Here is a 21393-nt window from a genome sequence, read left to right on the forward strand (position 1 = left end):
TCTGTCCCGCTTACCTCAGCCCACCCAGTTCAGGGTCTTCACATGTTTCTTTTGAGAGTGAAAAGTGGTACACATATAAAGTCTAAGTGTCACTGTAATTCTCTTTAAAAAGGATTTTTTGTGCTGTTACATTTTGAGGAGTAATTTTCTACAACTTAGGCAATATTCAGAAAGAAATATTAAAATCTTAAAATTTCATTGTCTTAAAATGACTTAAATGAGTATTAGAAATACAAAAACAGGCATCCAGAACATAAAAAAGATGGGAAAACAAAATTAAATGTTATCATAGACCTACTTTGTTATCTGATTAAGTTTTTTTTTGGTTTGGTCAATGTCAGCTGATAGAATATAAGAACAGACCACGTGTTTACTTCTGAATAAAAATCCAAAACAGTTTAGAAAGACAAAAACAGGTTCTCTTTACCTCATTTTCACTAAAACCAATTATTCTATATGTAGTTTTCCCCCCTAGCTTAGTCATCTCATTTTCCACTTCTAATTTACCTCTAAGTAATAATATAATGGAAAGATTTATATTTTTTCTCCATTCTCCTAATATTATTCTCATTTAACTATCTCTGGGAAAAATAAGTCTGACAGGTAGACTTTATAATGATTTTTCTCATTCAAAATCATACTGTATTAAAGAATTATATTCTTCACTGTCTTTTAGTTAAAAGATTATCTCCAGGATTTTCCTCTGAGAAAAAAACTTTCTAACTACCCTATAATGATTTATCTCACCTAAAAGATAGACAAACATTCATACAGTAACTGTATAATTATGGATCAATCAGTAATTCAACCTCAGAGAAGTTCAATAAACCATTACAATCAGAAAGAGCAACTTAAGGTAAAAAGAAAAAAAACTGGTTTGAAAGAATTTTAGGTATTTTAATCTGTTCCTTAGTAAGAGCTATGTGGATTCCATTCAGCTTAAGATACATGTAACAGGGCACTTACATTCTCATATTAACCCGTTTGGAACACCAAATCATTATTCTAGCAAAATAAAATACAAAAACCCTAATATACTATATAATTCTCTGACAGTGAAACGTTCCAGGGAGGGTTATTTACATACAGAAAACCTGATATTTGCTACAGATGCAATTCAGCTTCCACTAGTGTTATTTCAAAGACATGTTGTTTTTAACCCTATACTCCTTTAGACCAGAGTTTTTCCAGCGGGGCACTACTGACATACGGGGCTGGGCAACCCTTTGTTGCGCTGTCCCATGCAAAGCAGGTGATTCAGCCAAGTCCTTGGCCTCGACCACCTACATTCCAGTGGCATTCCCCTTGGTGGGACGCGTACAGATGGCTCCAGACACTGCTAAACGTCTTCTGGGGGCTAAGGCACCCCCTGTTGAGAACCACTGCTTTAGAGTATGTCACATTTCCTACCTTTTCACTCAATAGTTAATAAACTATTATGTATCTAAAATTCTGAAGGAAGTACACAGACTAATAAAACAAACTATTTTTAATTAAGGAAGACTTAACTTAAGGCATCATACTGACATCTACTGGCTTCGTACTAGACCGTACATTTGACATATACTGCATTTAAAAAAAAACCCCTCAAAATTAAAAGTAATATAGGTGCTATTCTGGGAAACTAGAACAGTTAATTGAAAGCAGTTAACATTAACATCAAAACTATGTGTTTTATGTAAAGCCTAACATATATAGTAACAATGGCAATTAACAATTATTTTCTTAGTTTTTGATGTACTGTCGTTTGGATGAGTTAAATTTTTAATAAATGCTTTTAGAGACTGAAAATTGGAGAGGATTTTAGGACAAGTAAAAAAAAAAGTGTGGTCCAAAAAACTTGCAAAATTTAAGCAGAATCCTATTTTATGATTCATAGTGAAAATTTTTTTAAAATTTATTTTTGCCTGCATTGTGTCTTCATTGCTGCCCGTGGGCTTTCTCTAGTTGCGTTGAGCGGGGGCTAGTCTTCGTTGCGGTGCGTGCGCTTCTCATTGTGGTGGCTTCTCTTGTTGCTGAGCATGGGCTCTAGGCACACGGGCTTCAGTAGTTCTGGCTCGCAGGCTCTAGACTGCAGGCTCAGTAGTTGTGGCACACTGGCTTAGTTGCTCTGTGGCCTGTGGGATCTTCCCGGACCAGGGCTCAAACCTCTCTCTCCTGCATTGGCAGGCGGATTCTTAACCACTGCACCACTAGGGAAGCCCCATACTGAAATTTTAAAAGGCTAAATTTAAAAAAAAAAAACTAGTAATGATAATTCTGTAACTAAAATTACAACTGTCTACGTTTTTAATAAAAGACATTTGTAATTAAACACTACCGTCAATTAAACTGATGAACTTTATTGGGGTTAAAACTATAACAAAGTTCATCCTAAAACATTTTGCAATGCAAAATTATTTCACTCAAGGAGTGTTTAATAATTTGGATGCCGGGAATTACAAGCAATTTTCAAAAGCAAAGACTCACATTCATAAAACTTTATACATCATTTGAACTAACAGATATTTATACTACTAAAATCAAACATGCATCACTTTCAAACATTCTTGTATCATGATTTTATATATTACATTACTTATCACCATTCTTCATCACTACATGTATTTTATCATACACTTGTACCATTCTCCTTGGATTTCTGATCTTTATCTTCATGCTTCACATTATCCTATAAAATACACAAAGGAAAAGTATATTTTATTAAATTCTCTTAAATGTAACTTTAAAAATAACAAACATTAGTAAACAGAGATACTGCAGATAGCCCATTTCACCATCTATGGAAAATTGAACTGGGTGGGGGGAAGGGGAGAGTATGAAAGAAATCTCTCAGTTCTGTGCAGAATGACTTCTAGTATTTGAGAAAGTCATCTAAATCCTAAGAAATTAGAGCTTCTTAGGACTATATTACTAACAGCAGTATATTCCTTGCACTGTAGTTTTTTTTTTTGTCTTCTTGTTCTCTGAGTGAGACCCAGGAGGTGGAAGGTCTCTCAATTACTGAAGTTAGTTTACAAGGGCACTGAGTTACTAGATAGTTTTGAGACAAAGAATACTAATAAATTAATTCTGATAGTGTCAAAAAGTTTCCTGGGCTTCCCTGGTGGCGCAGTGGTTGAGAATCCGCCTGCCGATGCAGGGGACACGGGTTCTTGTCCCGGTCCGGGAAGATCCCACATGCCACAGAGCAGCTGGGCCTGGGCGTCCGGAGCCTGTGCTCCGCAACGGGAGAGGCCACAACAGTGAGAGGCCCATGTACCGCAAAAAAAAAAAAAGTTTCTCAACTCTGCCCAATAAATGGGTTTAAAAAAGAAGTGAATGGCTTTTCTTCCTCAAGTTCAAACTCAATCTCTGATTCTAAAAGAAATGCAAGTAAAACTTGCTTTTTAAGAAGTCTGCACACAAGGACTTACCTGGTTGCATAGTGGTTAGGAATCTGCCTGCTAATGCAGAGGACACAGGTTTGATACCTGGTCTGGGAAGATTCCACATGCCACGGAGCAACTTAGCCTGTGCACAACTACTGAAGTCCATGTGCTGTAGGGCCCATGTGCTGCAACTACTGAGCCTGCGTGCTGAGACTACTGAACCCCACGTGCTGCAACTACTGAACCCCACGCGCATAGGGCCCATGCTCTGCAATAAGAGAAGCCACCACACCACAACGAAGAGCAGCCCCCGCTCGCCACAACTAGAGAAAGCCTGCGCGCAGGAATGAAGACCCAAGGCGGCCAAAAATAGATTAAAAAAAAAGTCTGCATACATAAATCATGTTGACATCTGAAGTAAGTTCTAGGAAAATACCATCTTTGGGGAATTGCTTTTGACTAATCTAATGAAGGACAGAATGCTACCACTATTTTCTGTTAGAAAAGCCACTAAGAGCTAAATACTAAATACTAAATTTGCTAGAAATAGACTTTTTAGAAAAGGAATAAACTATTAAAATGTTGAAGGTACAAAACAGCTAACCTTCTTAAGAACAGTGTGGATCTCATCCATTACTGTGGATAAGTTTCTGATTGTCTTATTCAGCTGGTTTTCAAATTGCAAATTCATGTTTTCTGAAATCTTTAAGTTTTCTTGTAACTGACTAAGGTCCTTTTTCACTTCTCTGAGTTCACCAGAGAGGTTTTTGTTGGAATTCTCCAAATTTAATATGGTTTTTTCATCTTCATCTGTCAAAAAACAAAACAAAACCAAATTCACCATCTTACCCCTTAAAATTTCCAATTTAACTCTGAGGTTAAAAATACTTAAGCTAGGAGAGTAAGAAGTGTATATAATTATTTAAACTGGCCACAAGTGTCAATTTTAATAGTTATAAAGCACACTGTAATAACTCATTTCACTTAAATTAAGTTTTATCTAGTATTACTTCTAAACCCAAGTTCCATTTTAAGATAATTGTACAGACTAGAGAAAGTAGTAGAAACTAATGAAGACTAAGTGAACTAGGGGAGGATTAAAAGGATGCAACAGAACAACAATCGAACCTGAGAATGCACATGAAGATCTAAATTAATTCTTATAAAGCTAAGCAATTTTATAACCTTTAACAGAAATGGTGAAAAGTAAACTTACATTATGTGTCTAGACTAAAACAAGGTATGGATATGCACAAGTATAGGTATGTATATACGTGTGTACACATATATATCCCAATAGAGTGCTAGAAGTACCTCATATCCAATGCTTTTCCTTACCTGTCTTTTCTTCTAGTAACTGCAGCTTCTGTTCCACTTCAGCTCGTACTTTTTCACTCTTTTCCAATTTTTGCAAGAGGCTTCCTACATCGACCATTGCACCATTATACACAATAAGGCCAACATTTTCTTCCATATCCTTTGATTCCTGTTTTACTATCGGTGTTGGAAGTAACAATCTGTTTCCTATAACATAAAAGATACCATATTCTTTTGGCCACACCACACAGCATGTGGGATCTTAGTTCCCTGACCAGGGATCGAACCCGTGCCTCCTGCAGTGGAAGCACGGAGTCTTAACCACTGGACCGCCAGGGAAGTCCCTAAAAGATACCATATTTTGTTATGTTATTTTCTTCTTTAATTAATAATATGGTTATAAAATGGCATGATCTTAAAATAATATACTCAAACCTAGCATATCTTCCTGCAATGCTTCAGATTCTTCATGGTTTTCTTCATCTTTTGAGGTGTCTGTTAATTTTCGGTAAAAGCAAGATTCACGGAGTACTACTTTATTAAGAAGCTTCTTTACCTGTTATTTAAAAAGATGAAAATAAGTTTTTGATTCTCCTTGAACGTCAGTGTTCTAAATTTCACATATGATAAACATCAGTGGCATCTCAGGTATCCACTAGCACTCAATTAGAGCACTTAACACTTTTAACTGTCTTCTCTATAAACCTAAAATCAAATTATCACTTGAAAAAATTTCTCAAAAAAAAGTCTAACTGATAGAAATGTCAATACATAAAGTATACGTACAAACACGTTTATTAAAGCATAGTTGGTAATCCTAAAAAATGAAAGCCATTTAGCAACTGGGACTAGTTAAGGCAATAAAGGCACATCTATACCATGGAATACTGGCAGTAATAAAAATAACAAAATGGGTCTCCATTTTCATGGTAGAATGCCCATGATACATTATTAAATGAAAAAAAGTTGTCCATCAGTATGTTTAGAATGATTTCATGTGTTGTTTATAAAACTGGAACTATCATATATATATACACATATGAGTTGCTTACAAAAGGATCTAGAAGTTTATATATTAGGCCAGAGGAGTGGAACTAGAGGGAGAGGAGACTTTTAACTTCTTTTACTTTATTTATTTCAGTATTGCTTAACTATATTACTATAAGCCTGTATTGCTTTTTTTTTTAAATTTATTTATTTATTTTGCATCACCAGGTCTTAGTTGTGGCATGTGGAATCTAGTTCCCTGACCAGGGATCGAACCCGGGCCCCCTGCATTGGGAGCACAGAGTCTTAGCCACTGGACCACCAGCGAAGTCCCTGTATTGCTTTTATATTTCAAAAAGTCAAAGGTACTAAAAAGACAAAGTTACTTAAACATGCTTTTCATTTTAAATATTCACGAGATAGATTACCTGAGCCCGAGAAAGATGTAGTCCAAGAGTATAAAGTATTTCTTCCAAATCCTTTTCAAGAAGGTAACCACAATGGCTTTGATCAAAATAAACAAATGCCATTAATAGATCTCTGTTAATTGTGATCATCTGAATCTTTTCTTTTTCCTAAAGAAAATGCAGAAGATACAGTACATAATTTTTACCCCTGATAAGTGAGAAAATTAGACTGTGTCCATATAATACCCAAAATTTGCAAACATCTTTACCTCATCTTAGCTAAAATGAATTGATCTGATTTATGTGTATAGAAGAAAGAAGTAAGACATACTGATTATCTGACAAAACCACAAATACCAAAATACAACCGACTGAATTCTGATGAGTGGTAATATATAGATATACAAGGATCAATAAAATTCATCACTTAGTTATGTTTAATAAGTCTAGATTATGTAAGAAATGGAAATTATCGTATTATACAGAAATGTCACATCACTGTGTTGTACACATTAAACATAATAATGTATGTCAAACATACTTCAGTATTTAATACATACCTTATCTTTAGAGGGCCTCTCCTTGCAGTATCTATTAATATCTCTTTTGTCATCTCGTTTGTTTATTTCTTCCTCATCCCGATCTATAAAATAAATACAACAGCAGCAAAAGACTCATTAATAAATTTTCAACTACTGTACAGATTGAAAATACTTTTCTATTACTGATCAGTTTTCAAAAGATAAAATAGCAAAGAAATATTATACGACTAAAAACAGTTTGGATTTTATAAGAAACAATTATAAAGAATAAGAACAGGAAGAAATTTATAAAGAGACTACAAGAAAAAAATGGACTTTACTGATTCAAATACAAGGACTTAATTCAATAAATATTTGGGGGAATTAGTTCCCAAACATGAATGAACTTTATACAAAAAATTGAAACATAAATTTAAACAAAACAGGGCAGAGAATATTTTCTATAAGATAAAAGGAAAAACAGCCAATATAGTAAAACTAACTGCAAATGGATTATTGCAAAATAAAACTACATATGAGAATTGAAATGTTCTTAATAAAGAAGACCTAACAGTATTAATACCCAGATTTGCTGACACTAATGTATGTGTCCTTTGATAAAAGATAGGAATTTTGGGCTTCCCTGGTGGCACAGTGGTTCAGAATCCGCCTGCCAATGCAGGGGACATGAGTTCGAGCCCTGGTCCAGGAAGATCTCACATGCCACGGAGCAACTAAGCCCATGCGCCACAACTACTGAGTCTGCGCTCTGGAGCCCATGAGCCACAACTACTGAGCCCATGTGCCACAACTACTGAAGCCCGCATGCCTAGAGCCCGTGCTCTGCAACAAGAGAAGCCACTGCAATGAGAAGCCTGGGCACCGCAAAGAGTAGCCCCCGCTCGCCGCAACTAGAGAAAGTCTGCGCACAGCATCAAAGACCCAGGGCAGCCAAAAATAAATAAAATAAATTAAAAAAAAGAAAGATAGGAAATTCGATAAATTATTCTTAATAAATAAACAGAAAACTGACAAAAAGTAAACCCCTTTCTCTTACCTATCCATAAGCTACCCAGTTCCTGAAGACCTCAGCCATCGCCCTCAGGTCAAGCACCATTAACAGCTCGTTATTCAACTAATACTGAAGAATAAATCTGTTATGGGTTCAACCGTTATCCCCTAAAATTCCAAAGCTGAGGTCCTAAGCCCCTAGTAGTTCAGAATATTGCCTTATTTGGAGAAAGGGTCTATCTATACAGAGATAATCAAGTTAAAATGAGGTTATTAGAGTGAGCTCTAATCCAATGACTGGTGTCTTTACAGAAAGGGGAAATTTAGACACAGACACATGCAGATAGAAGATGATGTGACAATACAGGGAAAAGATGGCCATCTACAAGCAGCTGAGGAGAGCTGCTTGGAACAGACACTTCCTCACAGCCCTCAGAAGAAACAAACCCTGCTAACTCCTTCACCTCAGACTTGGCCTTCAGAACTGTGAAGACAGTAAATTTCTATTGTTTGAGCTAAACAGTTTGAGGTACCTTTCATGGTAGCCCTAGTGAACTAATACATCATCCTTTCATGAATGATATACAACTAAACAGCTTTTTTGCCGATATTTAATGATCTGTCAACAATTTTAAGAGAAATTTTGTTTCTAGAGGCTTCTGGATCTCTCAAATGGACCTCCATCAGAAAGCCTGGAGTAACAAAGGGTTTGTTGATAAAACAGGAGATACAGTAAACACTAGGAGTTAATTAGCCCTTGAGATGTTACACAGCATAAATTTATAATATTTTACACTATATTCCCTTCATTTTTTTTTTTTTTTGCGGTATGTGGGCCTCTCACTGTTGTGGCCTCTCCCGTTGTGGAGCACAGGCTCCGGACGCACAGGCTCAGCAGCCGTGGCTCACGGGCCCAGCCGCTCCACGGCATGTGGGATCCTCCCGGACCGGGGCACGAACCCGTGTGCCCTGCATCGGCAGGCGGACTCTCAACCACTGTGCCACCAGGGAAGCCCACATTCAATAATTTTTGAGAGGGGCTTCCCTGGTGGCGCAGTGGTGAAGAATCCGCCTGCCAGTGCAGGGGACACGGGTTCGAGCCCCGGTCTGGGAGGATCCCACATGCCACGGAGCAACTAGGCCCGTGAGCCACAACTACTGAGCCCGCGTGTCTGGAACTTGTGCTCCGCAACAAGAGAGGCCGCAACGGTGAGAGGCCCGCGCACCGCGATGAAGAGTGGCCCCCGCTCGCCGCAACTAGAGAAAGCCCACGCACAGAAACAAAGACCCAACACAGCCAAAAATAAGTAAATAAATTAAAAAAAAAAGAAAAAAAAAAGTCCCAAATCTACATGGAAACTGACAGGTACTCAGTGGTACTCCATAAGTACTTTAGGGCTGGCATCTATGACTCGTATTTTAAATATCATTACTACTGGTAAAAGTTTGTTATTTAAAACATGGGTGATAGGTATACAGGTGCTTATTATTATTAGTCTTTAAACTCTATATGCTATATGTACTCTTTTGCTTGTATGATAGTCTTCATAATTAATTAGTTTTCTAAAGAAGATTATATTCTACGAAACAAGGAAGACTATTATACCTTTTCATGACACATTTTAACACCACGTTTGGGAAATTTTTTTTCCCTCAAGTTGAGTTACCATTAACTATATATGGAACATATGATAGTTAGAAATAAACATTTCTGGGGCTTCCCTGGTGGCACAGTGGTTGAGAGCCTGCCTGCTGATGCGGGGGACATGGGTTTGTGCCCCGGTCTGGGAAGATCCCACATGCCGCGGAGCAGCTAGGCCCGTGAGCCATGGCCGCTGAGCCTGCACGTCCGGAGCCTGTGCTCCACAACGGGAGAGGCCACAACAGTGAGAGGCCTGCGTACCGCAAAAAAAAAAAAAAAAAAAAAACATTTCTTAAAACAATCCTCTCACCTAAAAATTAGTAAAACAATACTTAACATATTTTCACTAGAGAATATTTTACTGTTTGTAGTCTAAAAAATATTATAATTATAGATTTCAGTGATACAAAGTCCCCAAACAAAAATTGTATTTTTCATCCTAAGGGAAAATAAATTGGAATCATACCATCTTCTTCATCCTCAGCTTCTTCCGCCTCCATTGGATCATATTCATCTTGATTATTATCTTCTTCAGTTTCATCATCATCTTTAGAATCATCTTTTCTTTTATCTTCTTTCTGTAATTTAAAATGTCTTAAAATTAAGCAAGCTCTCACCAAACATCGAATGACTAAAAGAAAAACATTAAATTGACTAAATTTACCTGAAATAGTATCACATTATAAATATCTTGTAACAATAATATACTTTAAGAATAAACTACCATTCACAATGTACATAAATCAAACCATCATGCTATATACCTTAAAGAATAAACTATCAGAAAACTAGTTATAGATGCTTATATAGGCTTAATTCAAAGACTTAAATTTCTAATAATACACTAAAAGTTTTTAGTTTGGCCTTTACATTTTACTATTCTGATGGAATTCATTGTCATGTGTTACACTCCAGAAGACTAATTAGAAACTAAACCCGGTTGCTGGTCCTGGAAATATTTACAGACCTTCCTTTCATCTCTATCTTCTTTTTTATCTTTATCATCGCCTGATTTTCTCCTTTTGGGTTTTGGCTCATCAGTTTCATCATCTCTTTCTTCTTTTTTATCTTTTCTCTCATCTTTTTTGCTTTTCTTTTCCTTTTCTTTTTTATCCTCTTTCTCAGGAAGAGACAATAATGATTTGTATATTCTGACGCCAAAATCTCTTTGAAGCATTTCATTGAAAAGCTCTGCAAATAATGAAACCTATAAAAAGACAAACAGTAACCCAACCAACTTTAATAGAAATATTGAACAAATCCAGCAAATCAGTAATTTGTCAAATGATAATCTGTCACATCTGACAATTAATGTGCACTAACAGTAAAATTATAATAATTGATGTCAACGATGCTGAGTAGCCTCAAAAACTCTCCTGAAGATATAAATACTATGTTTGGTATACTTTGGGCCAAATATTACAAAAAATAATAACTGCATTACTTTATCATGTACATTTATTATGAGGTGTACTCAACAAGTTTTTATGAAATGCCTACTATGTACCAGGGACTGTTCTTGGCACTGGGGATACAGCAGTGAAGAAAGCAGATAAAAATCCCAACTCTCATAAGCTAACAATCTAGTGGGACAAAGTATGGAATAATCAAATCAACATTGAATTATAAGAAAAACAAGCAGGATAACAGCACAGAGAGTAACAAGGGAGGGTAGCCAAAGACGGCCTTTCTGATCAAGTGACGTTTGAAAAGTGATGTGAGGGCAGCAAGGGAATGAGCCATTAAACAGATATACCCAGAAGAGCATTCCACGCAGGGGAAACCAAATCAAACTCTGAGTAGGGAGTAAGCATTATTACTATGCAAGGATCCAGGGATAATGACCTTTAGTATATTCATGAACCTAAAATTATACACTAAATGTCCTATGTAAATATATCTTTTTTTCTTTCTTTCTTTTGGCCATGCTGCATGGCTTGTAGGATATCTTAACTCCCTGACCAGGGACTGAACCTGGACCCAGGCAGTGAAAGCACTGAGTCCTAACCACTGGACTGCCAGGGAATTCCCTATGTAAATATATCTAAGGCAATTGCATTCAACAGATTAAAAGGGTCTAGAACTTGAAACAGTTACAACAGTTCTAAAATATGTAATTTTTGGCAATGTGTTCAGTATAATTGGTAAAACACTTCAATCAGACTATTTTCCTGATCAGAAAGAAACATACAGTGTATTAAAACTATAATTGATCTTACAATCTATTTTTCTTTCATTCATGCCGTCTTTATACATTTTAAATAAAAAGAAATCTATTATCAGTAAAATGACCATTAAGATGTTGAGAATTCTTTTCTCTTAATCATTAATGTAAAAATTAAATAAAATCTCCATTTGTGTAAGTAAATAGCAAGAGTCACATATTTTTCTTAGACTTTTCTATCTTCTATTACTCAAATAAAAAGCAATTAAGGGACTTCCCTGGTGGCGCAGTGGTTAAGAATCCACCTGCCAATGCAGGGGACAAGGATTTGATCCCAGGTCCGGGAAGATCCCACATGCCGCGGAGCAACCAAGCCCGTGCATCACAACTACTGAGCCTGCGCTCTAGAGCCCGCATGCCACAACTACTGAAGCCCGTGCGCCTAGAGCCCGTGCTCTGCAGCAAGAGAAGCCCCCGCTCACCACAACTAGAGAAAGCCTGCGTGCACCAATGAAAACCCAACGCAGCCAAAAATAAATAAATAAATCAACAAAAACCAAACAAACGAAAAAGCAATTAAAATGTGTTAGCTTGGAAGAAACTTAGAGCAGTAACTAGAAGATCAGTATTAATTCTACATATCTTTTCATCTACAAGCAGTGAAAGACAAAGATACACCTAGCATTAAAATTAAATCAGTCAAAAATCTATTTATAGGGTTTCCCTGGTGGTGCAGTGGTTGAGAGTCCGCCTGCCGATGCAGGGGATACGGGTTCGTGCCCCGGTCTGGGAGGATCCCACATGCCGCGGAGCGGCTGGGCCCGTGAGCCATGGCCGCTGAGCCTGCGCGTCCGGAGCCTGTGCTCCGCAACGGGAGGGGCCACAACAGTGGGAGGCCCGCGTACCATAAAAAAAAAAAAATCTATTTATAAAAAATATCTATTTATTATTGATATATGGTTTTTCTTAGTAGTAATTTCTTTTAAATTCATATACCAAAATGACTTACATTCTAATGACAGATTAAAAGGAAACTAACCAAGGGGGTATGTTAGGTGGAGAGGAAGAAAAATAAAGGATCATTCTGCTAGCAGAGGGCTGTTCCTAAATCACCTTGTTTCCACCAAACAGCATTAATTTGACATCCTCTTACAGCATCCGTTAGGTATACAGTATATACTTTTTTTTTTCAGTATATACTTTTTAAGCAGTAAGTAATACCAAAGACTATTTTTTTCATTTATTTACTTCTTGAATGATTACTACATGATAGGCACTGTTAAGAGTTAAATTTATGGCAATTGGTAATAAAAATAAAATCACATTGTATATAGTGTTTAAGGACACTGGCTTACTGGAATTATCCATGTTTCAAAAAATACAAATATGTTAATATTGTAACATAGTTTATTTCAAGACCAATAAACATGGATTTCATGTTTATTAATTGCCTCAGTAGTCCTCTATATTTGTTTGCAAATGTCTCTGGTCTAAGCACTTCATTTTTATCTTACCATCTGGTGAACAATGCCTCCTGGGTCAAGTAGGTATGATTGATTTTTATAATATAATTTATCAAATAACACAATGTGAGATATGTTGATAAGATACAATAATTGAACACAATTATAATTTTGTACAGGCTATTTGCAAAACTGATATTTGGGGATATTTTACATTGTTTCGTTTAAAGAATGAAGCAATCATTTACTTAGGGATGAAAGTGCATTTCAACTGTTTTGAAAAATGACATGAACTGTTTGTTGTAAAGCTACTCTAAAGTAATGGTAAAAGAAACAGATTCATGTTGAAAATATAAACACCAATTATTTTATCTTACTCCTAAATCAATCACAAGTAAAAGTTTCAATCCCACTAAATGGTATTTTAATTCTAGACTAAATAATAGAGTGCTACTACATTCCCAAGAGAGGCAATTAGAGATTATTGTATCATATGTCTCCGAATATCCTGATAAAAGAACACACCACTACACCACTACTTGTGATGTAGTCTTGGGGAAAAAAATAATTGAACCTGAACTGGATTGAGACTTTAGGTCCAACTATCAATTTATGGGAAATAGAGAGGCCAGAAGAACATTTAAACCATATCACAGGAATGCAATCAGCAAAAGTGAGTCTGTAGGGAACATCATCTGGTTGTTCTTTCCCCAAAAAATACATTGTAAGGAAAATACAAAAAACAAAAACAGTTAAAGAGGCACTCAAAAGAGATTTAAGAGATATATTAACCAATGTGTGAACCTTATTTGGATCCCAATTCAAACTTAAAACATTACCTCAAATGAATGTTCTTTATTATCCTCTAATCTGTAGTCCAAAAGAACACTCAAAGACATGATGCTACAATCAAACTTGCCACTTTTTGCAGCCCAGTTTGGATGTACAACGATGGCTGGCTCATCAGGCAAAATATATCTTCTTTCCCGACGCTGGCGTTCTAGTTCCTCTTGACGTTTTCTTTCTTCTTCCTACATATTTGAAATTTTAAGTAATGGTTAAACCTGCATGTACATTACGTATACATACCATATGTAAAGAAAAAGGGCAAATTTCTATGACTCCTTACGATGATAATACCAACCTTAAGGGCTAAGAAGGGAGCAAAGTTCAAATTTAATAAAGAGGACAGCAGCTTTTATGGCTCCTAATTCTTTCTTTTCAATTTCCCAGCATAAGAAATTGCCTTCTAAAGAGGAAAAAAACCCCACAAACCTATATTAACATCATATAAATCAGGAGATTCTGGGAAAATAGTGGTGGTTACATAGTTTGTGGGTCTACCTGAATCCTCACATTTAAAAAGAGTCAGAATAGGGCTTCCCTGGTGGCGCAGTGGTTGAGAATCTGCCTGCTAATGCAGGGGACACGGGTTCGAGCCCTGGTCTGGGAAGATCCCACATGCCCCGGAGCAACTGGGCCCGTGAGCCACAGCTACTGAGCCTGCGCGTCTGGAGCCTGTGCTCCAGCAACAAAAGAGGCCTCGATAGTGAGAGGCCCGCACACAGCGATGAAGAGTGACCCCCCCCGCTTGCCACAACTAGAGAAAGCCCTCGCACAGAAGTGAAGAACCAACACAGCCAAAAATAAATAAATAAACAAATGTGGGTTAAAAAAAAAAAAATTTAAAATAAATAAATAAATAAAGAGTCAGACTAATCTAGGTACCAAAACCAAAATCCATGTATATGCACAACAAAACGAGGTGATAAGGTATCCCCACAAACCCCAATATACAAGTGAGTAGACCCCAACATCTATGTGTTACTGACATCTATGTGGGGGGAAAGCAGAAGGAAGCAACGAGGTTGCCTGTTGGATCTAAGAACAGGAAAACCATAAAGTAATCAGGCAATGGAAAGCTCAGCAGGTAAATTTAAGAATAGCAGCTAAAAATAGGAATAGGTGAGTGAGGGTATACAAGGGGTCAGTGTTAAGATCTGAAAGGGCCCAGACATTCTAGCCCTACCTATGAACTTGCAAAGCTGATTTACCAGGGTATCCTTCCAGCACAGGGCCCCACAACAAGGAGAAACTTCTGAGAGCAGAATCAATAGTGAGTCGGACAGGGACAACAGAGACAACAAAGACAAGGGAGGAGAAGGTCCAGATAAAAAGTGATAGAGGGCAATAAAGATTGAAATCTCAGCAGACCACCATACTTTTTGACAGAACAAGAAAATAACAGAACACAGGGCTCTGTGAAGTTAGAAAAGCTATCTGAAGCAATCTCCTAACAAACTTTAGGCAAACTACATTCACATAAACAGGAGCAGTAGAAAAGTACTGAGGTCAAATCCCAAAGTTATTATTAGAAAAAAAAAAAAGAACAAGGAGCAGAATCACATCTCTGGCAGACAATGAAAGTGGGCCAGAAAGCCACGGCCAAAAGGCAGATAAAAATCTTAACTTACTATTTTAAAGTGTGCTAGAAGACATTAAGAAAATGTTATAGGGACTTCCCTGGTGGCAAAGTGGTTAAGACCCCGTGCTCCCAATGCAGGGGGCCCAGATTTGATCCCTGGTCGGGGAACTAGATCCAACATGCAGGCCACAACTAAGAGTTCACATGCCACAACTAAGGAGCTGGCGAGCCGCAACTAAGGAGCCCGCCTGCCACAACTAAGACCTGACATAACCAAATAAATAAATAAATAAATATTTAAAAAGGGAAAAGAAAATGTTACAAGATATGAAAGAACAACATGAATAAGAATTTTAAAAGTAGAAAATGAGGTGACAGGGACTTCCCTGGTGGTCCAGTGGTTAACACTTTGCCTTCCAATGCAGGGAATTCAAGTTTGATGCCTGGTCAGGGAGCTAAGATCCCACATGCCTTGCAGCCAAAAAACCAAAACATAAAAAAACAAACAAACAAACAAAAAAACAGAAGCAGTACTATAACAAATTCAATAAAGACTTTAAAAATGGTCCAGGGCTTCCCTCGTGGTGCAGTGGTTAAGAATCCGCCTGCCAATGCAGGGGACACAGGTTCGAGCCCTGGTCCAGGAAGATCCCACATGCCGCGGAGCAACTAAGCCCATATGCCACAACTACTGAGCCTGCGCTCTAGAGTCTGCGAGCCACAACTACTGAGCCCACACGCCTAGAGCCCGTGCTCCGCAACAAGAGAAGCCACTGCACCGCAATGAAGAGAAGCCCCTGCTCGCCACAAGTAGAGAAAGTCCGTGTGCAGCAACGAAGACCCAATGTAGCCATAAATAAATAAATATATACATTAAAAAAAAAAGTCCATATCAAAAAAAAAAAAGAAAATGAGGTGACAGAACTTAGGGAACAATCAGAAAAGATAGTTTCAGAAATTTAAAAATAAACTAGAAGGAATAGAAAAGAAAATAAACTCAAGAGATAATGCCTTAAGAGAACAGAAGGTAATGTGGAAATCTTAAAAATCAAAAGAAATGAAAAGTATTCAAGAAAAAGCGACCAATATTGAGGAAGCAAAAAAGGTCAATACAAGACATCAGAATTCCTTAAAGAAAACAAAAGCAAGGGAACAGAACAAATAAAAAACTATTACTGGACTTCCCTGGTAGCACAGTGGGTAAGAATCCGCCTGCCAATGCAGGAGACACGGGTTACAGCCCTGTTCCAGGAAGATCTCACATGCCGCGGAGCAACTAAGCCCGTGTTCCACAACTACTGAAGCCTGTGCACCTACAGCCCGTGCTCCGCAACAAGAAAAGCCACCGCAATGAGAGGCTCACGCACCGCAACGAAGAGTAGCCCCTGCTCACTGCAACTAGAGAAAGCTCGCATGCAGCAATGAAGACCCAACACAGCAAAAAAAAGAAATAAATTAAAATAAAAACAAACAGGTAACCACCTGAAGATGGCAGGGAACCAATGCATTTTCATGAAAGCTGGATAAACAACAAAAAAATAGTGCTTGATTTAGCAGTGTGTGCGCACGCACGCACGCGCGCACACACACACACACACAAATATTTTTTGGCTGCACCATGCCGTACGTGGGATATTAGTTCCCCAACCAGGGATTGAACCCATGCCCCCTGCAGTGGAAGCACAGAGTCTTAACCACTGGACCACAAAGGAAGTCCTAATATTCTATATTTTAAAAAGAAAGAGAAAAATCAAGTATTGATCCTGCCTTCTTCTATATGAATTTACCAAAAGTCAAACCTGTACCACCTGAGTAACCAAACAGCAGATGAGGGGTATATGTGAACACAGAATAAGAATTATGATATCACCATTTTTGAACCCCAATAAATCAATGGATCTATGATTTGAGCACCAATGGCCACTAACATCAAAAAGCGAAAATCAACTCTCTGCCTTCTTTTTCTGCTCTTCCTGTCCTGAACAATTCAGTTCTGAAGCAATTCCTACAAGCAAAGCAGGTGTCTATACAGGGGATGGAGGCTGTGAGGAAGGAGTGCTACAATGGCCCAGAGCAGATGAGCTGCCCAGTTACCAGGAACTGAAAGCCAAATGAAGCAAGGAGGGTATCCATACAGAGAAAGCACAGAGCAGGGAATGAGAGCAGAGTGAGGATATTTAAATTGGAGAGGGAGTGTGATGGACAACTGAGAAAGTAAGCAAATATACTAAGTATAATAGAAGGTATGTTTCTCATTATTGGAGAAAGGAGTTAAGATGCATGGAAAGAGAGAAAACTAGAATGAACTCTGTGATGCTGGAGTAGAACTGGAGATATAAGTACAAACTTATGACTTTATTGTAGTAAATATGATGTAACATTCTTCACTAAAAGATACCAGGACTTGCTGGAGAAATGGCTGATTTCAGTAATAGGGCAGGGATAGTACACGGTGAGACTAAAACACTGTATTGTGCTGCAAAATAAGAAAGTCCTCAGAGGGCTTCCCTGGTGGCGCAGTGGTTGAGAGTCCGCCTGCCGATGCAGGGGACACGGGTTCATGCCCCGGTCCGGGAAGATCCCACATGCCGTGGAGCGGCTGGGCCCGTGAGTCATGGCCGCTGAGCCTGCGCGTCCGGAGCCTGTGCTCCGCAACGGGAGAGGCCACAGCAGTGAGAGGCCCACGTACCGCAAAAAAAAAAAAAAAAAAAGAAAGTCCTCAGAAAATGACAAGGACATTTCCAAGAACACAGAAGACAACTTGAAAGGCCTCCTGCTGGCCAACTCTTGAGACAATTTCACTATAAAAATAACTTATATAGTAAAATAAGAATCATGCATCTCTTCAGAACAAGGTAATTTCCTTACATAATTACAAAATCATTATCACATCCAAGAAATTTAACAGTTCTTCAATATTATCTAATATCACATCCATAATAAAATTTCTCCAATTACCCCAAAAATACTCTTTATGGCTTTTTCCCCCTCTATCCGGGATCCAGTCAAGTTTCGCTCAGTGCATTCAGTTGTCATGTCTTGTTAACCTTCTGTAATCTAAACCATTTTTCTTCTTTCATTACATGGACATTTTTTGAAAAGTTCAGACAAGCTGCTTTGTAGAATCTCGTACATTCTAAATTTATCTGTTTTCTTACAATTAGATTAAGGTAAAACATTTTCGGCAGGAATACTTCATAAATAATGACGTATACTTCACAATGCATTCCACTGGGAAACACATAATGTCGGTTTATCCAATTACTGGTGTTGTAACACACTTCTGATATCCCCATGTTTCAAATTCAGAAAACATCCATAAGTTACTCTTCTGGGCATAAGATTGAGGCATAAATGGGAGTGAATAAACAGCCTCTGAGTCTGAAGGACTGAAATGCAATCGAACACACAGCTTTAAAGCAGCACAATTCTCAGAGAAGCTCTTCACTAGAATCCATCTCTGAACTTAGTGGCTTTGTCAACCAAATTTCATTTCATTTTTTATATCTAAAACATTATTATTCATTTTTAAGAGGGAGGAATAAAAATACATGACTTGGAAATCACTCAACTGTGTCTCAAGTGGAGAATGAATAAACAAACTGTGATACACTGATACTGTGGAATACTATTCAGAAATGAAAAGGAACAGGGGCTTCCCTGGTGGTGCAGTGGTTGAGAGTCCGCCTGCCAATGCAGGGGACACGGGTTCGTGCCCCGGTCCGGGAAGATCCCACATGCCGTGGAGTGGCTGGCCGGCGAGCCATGGCCACTGGGCCTGCGCGTCCGGAGCCTGTGCTCCGCAACGCGAGGGGCCACAACGGTGAGAGGTCTGCGTACAACCAAAAAAAAAAAAAAAAAGAAATGAAAAGGAACAAACTATAGAAACACAATAAAATGGGTGAATCTCTAATGCATCATGCTAAGTTAAAGAGGTCAGACTAAAAAGGTTATGTAATTCCATTTACGTGATATACTGGAAAAAGCAAACTACAGGAAAACAGATCAGTGGCTTCCAGCAGCTGAAGGGGTGGGAGAAGAAAATGCTTACAAAGGGGTACAGGGTATTTTTAGGAGGTGAAAGACCTGTTTTATATCATGACTGTGGTGGTGGTGGTTACACGACTATATGCATGTGTCAAAACTTGTGCAACTGTTCACTAAAAGGTTGAATTTTTCTATTCTGTAAACTATACCTTAATACAAGTATATACATACATATTCCAAGAACCCTATAAACCAATATTATGTTTAATAGTATTTAAATGATTTAGTATATACCTCTTTATCATCTTCAGATTTCCTATCATCCTCCTCTTCCTCTTCTTTCTCAGATTTCTCTAATTCCTTTTGTTCTTCTTTTTGCTCTTCTACTTTAAGCTGTTTTGTCAATCGGGCTATTAACTGGGATTTTAACCCTTTGGAACTAAGAGCTCGACTTTCTAATTCTTTTCGGAGATCATTTACCTAAATATACACACCATAAAAACACAGAAAATGAAAACAGGATAGTGAAATAGGGAACTGTGCAATGATCTTTTGTATGATTTTTAAAAAAATTTTGGTGAAAGGGACAGTTGTACAGCTCATAAAATGTTTGTGAAAATGCAAAACGACAGAGTATTTTTTGAAAATAATTTGCAACATGTTTTAAGATGGTTTGAAGAAGAAGTTAATGCTCTTTGACCCAGAAATTCTAATTTCTGGGAACTTACCCTAAGGAAATAACCTAAACACAAGAAAAAAACTTTTTATATTGATACATTCCTTGTCATAATCCCTCCCTCCAAAAAAGTGAAGAATCTAAATATCCAATAGAAGGGTAATACCAAAGAAAAAAAGCAGTACATCAACTAAATGGAACAGTATAGAACATTTCAAAATAATTACATGGGAAACACTATTATTAACTGAAAAGGAGCCAGCAACTTTTTTACACAACATGATTAGAACCAACCAACCAACCAACCAACCAGTTTGTACCCAGAAAATATAATGGAAGATAATATATAGAATTTTTAAGAAAAGTTGTGTTCGAATGATAGGCTTGAGAAATTTTTTTTCTTCAATTTTTTATGCATACACCAATTTTTAAAATAAGCATGCCTTATATTTATAATCAAAAGGAATACAAGTTTTCATCAAAAAAACCTACAAACAGTAAATGCTGGAGAGGGTGTGGAGAAAAGGGAACCCTCCTGCACTGTTGGTGGGAATGTAAATTGATACAGCCACTATGGAGAACAGTATGGAGGTTCCTGAAAAAACTAAAAACAGAACTACCATATGACCCAGCAATCCCACTACTGGGCATATACCCTAAGAAAACCATGATTCAAAAAAAGTCATGTACCACAATGTTCATTGCAGCACTATTTACAATAGCCAGTACATGGAAGCAAACTAAGTGTCCATCGACAGATGAATGGATAAAGAAGATGTGGCACATATATACAATGGAATATTACTCAGACATAAAAAGGAACAAAATCGAGTTATTTGTAGTGAGGTGGATGGACCTAGAGTCTGTCACACAGAGTTAAGTAAGTCAGAAAGAGAAAAACAAATACCGTACGCTAACACATATATATGGAATCTAAAAAAAAAAAAAAAGGTTCTGATGAACCTAGGGCCAGGACAGCAATAAAGATGCAGACGTAGAGAATGGACTTGAGGACATGGGGAGGGAGAAGGGTAAGCTGGGACAAAGTGAGAGTAGCACTGACATATATACACTACCAAATGTAAAATAGACAGCTAGTGGGAAGCAGCTGCATTGCACGGGGAGATCAGCTCCGTGCTTTGTGACCACCTAGAGGGGTGGGATAGGGAGATGCAAGAGGGAGGGGATATTGGGATATATGTATACATATAGCTGATTCACTTTGTTATACAGCAGAAACTAACATTGTAAAGCGATTATACTCCAACAAAGATGTTAAAAAAGAAAAAAAATTTCTCGCGATATGGGTAATTTGTCATCTTGTTTACTAAAATTTTTCTTTATTAAGGGAGAGATACTGAAAATTATCCCAATTTTATTGGAAATGTGCTTTACAAATAATAAATTTCTATTCATAAAAAG

The 21393-nt window shown here is 37.6% G+C and overlaps 1 protein-coding gene across 6 annotated transcripts in view; it reads right to left on the bottom strand.

Moving 5' to 3' along the window:
- Positions 1–873: 873 nt before the first annotated feature.
- Positions 874–21393, bottom strand: part of CCAR1 (cell division cycle and apoptosis regulator 1) — a 52362-nt gene continuing 31842 nt past the window's right edge. For all 6 annotated transcript variants that reach the window (XM_081227631.1, XM_081227634.1, XM_081227633.1 and 3 more), the window contains exons 16-25: positions 19590–19775; positions 13723–13914; positions 10224–10463; positions 9723–9834; positions 6643–6725; positions 6104–6250; positions 5124–5244; positions 4710–4895; positions 3976–4181; positions 874–2671 (exon numbers count right to left, since the gene is read on the bottom strand). In XM_081227631.1, the coding sequence (XP_081083757.1) occupies positions 2612–2671; positions 3976–4181; positions 4710–4895; positions 5124–5244; positions 6104–6250; positions 6643–6725; positions 9723–9834; positions 10224–10463; positions 13723–13914; positions 19590–19775 (1533 nt within the window). In that variant the 3' untranslated portion in view covers positions 874–2611. The remainder of the gene's footprint in view (positions 2672–3975; positions 4182–4709; positions 4896–5123; positions 5245–6103; positions 6251–6642; positions 6726–9722; positions 9835–10223; positions 10464–13722; positions 13915–19589; positions 19776–21393) is intronic.

This window comes from Mesoplodon bidens (genome assembly GCF_964165515.1).
Source record: "Mesoplodon bidens genome assembly, chromosome: 1".
NCBI classification, from domain to species: domain Eukaryota; kingdom Metazoa; phylum Chordata; class Mammalia; order Artiodactyla; family Ziphiidae; genus Mesoplodon; species Mesoplodon bidens.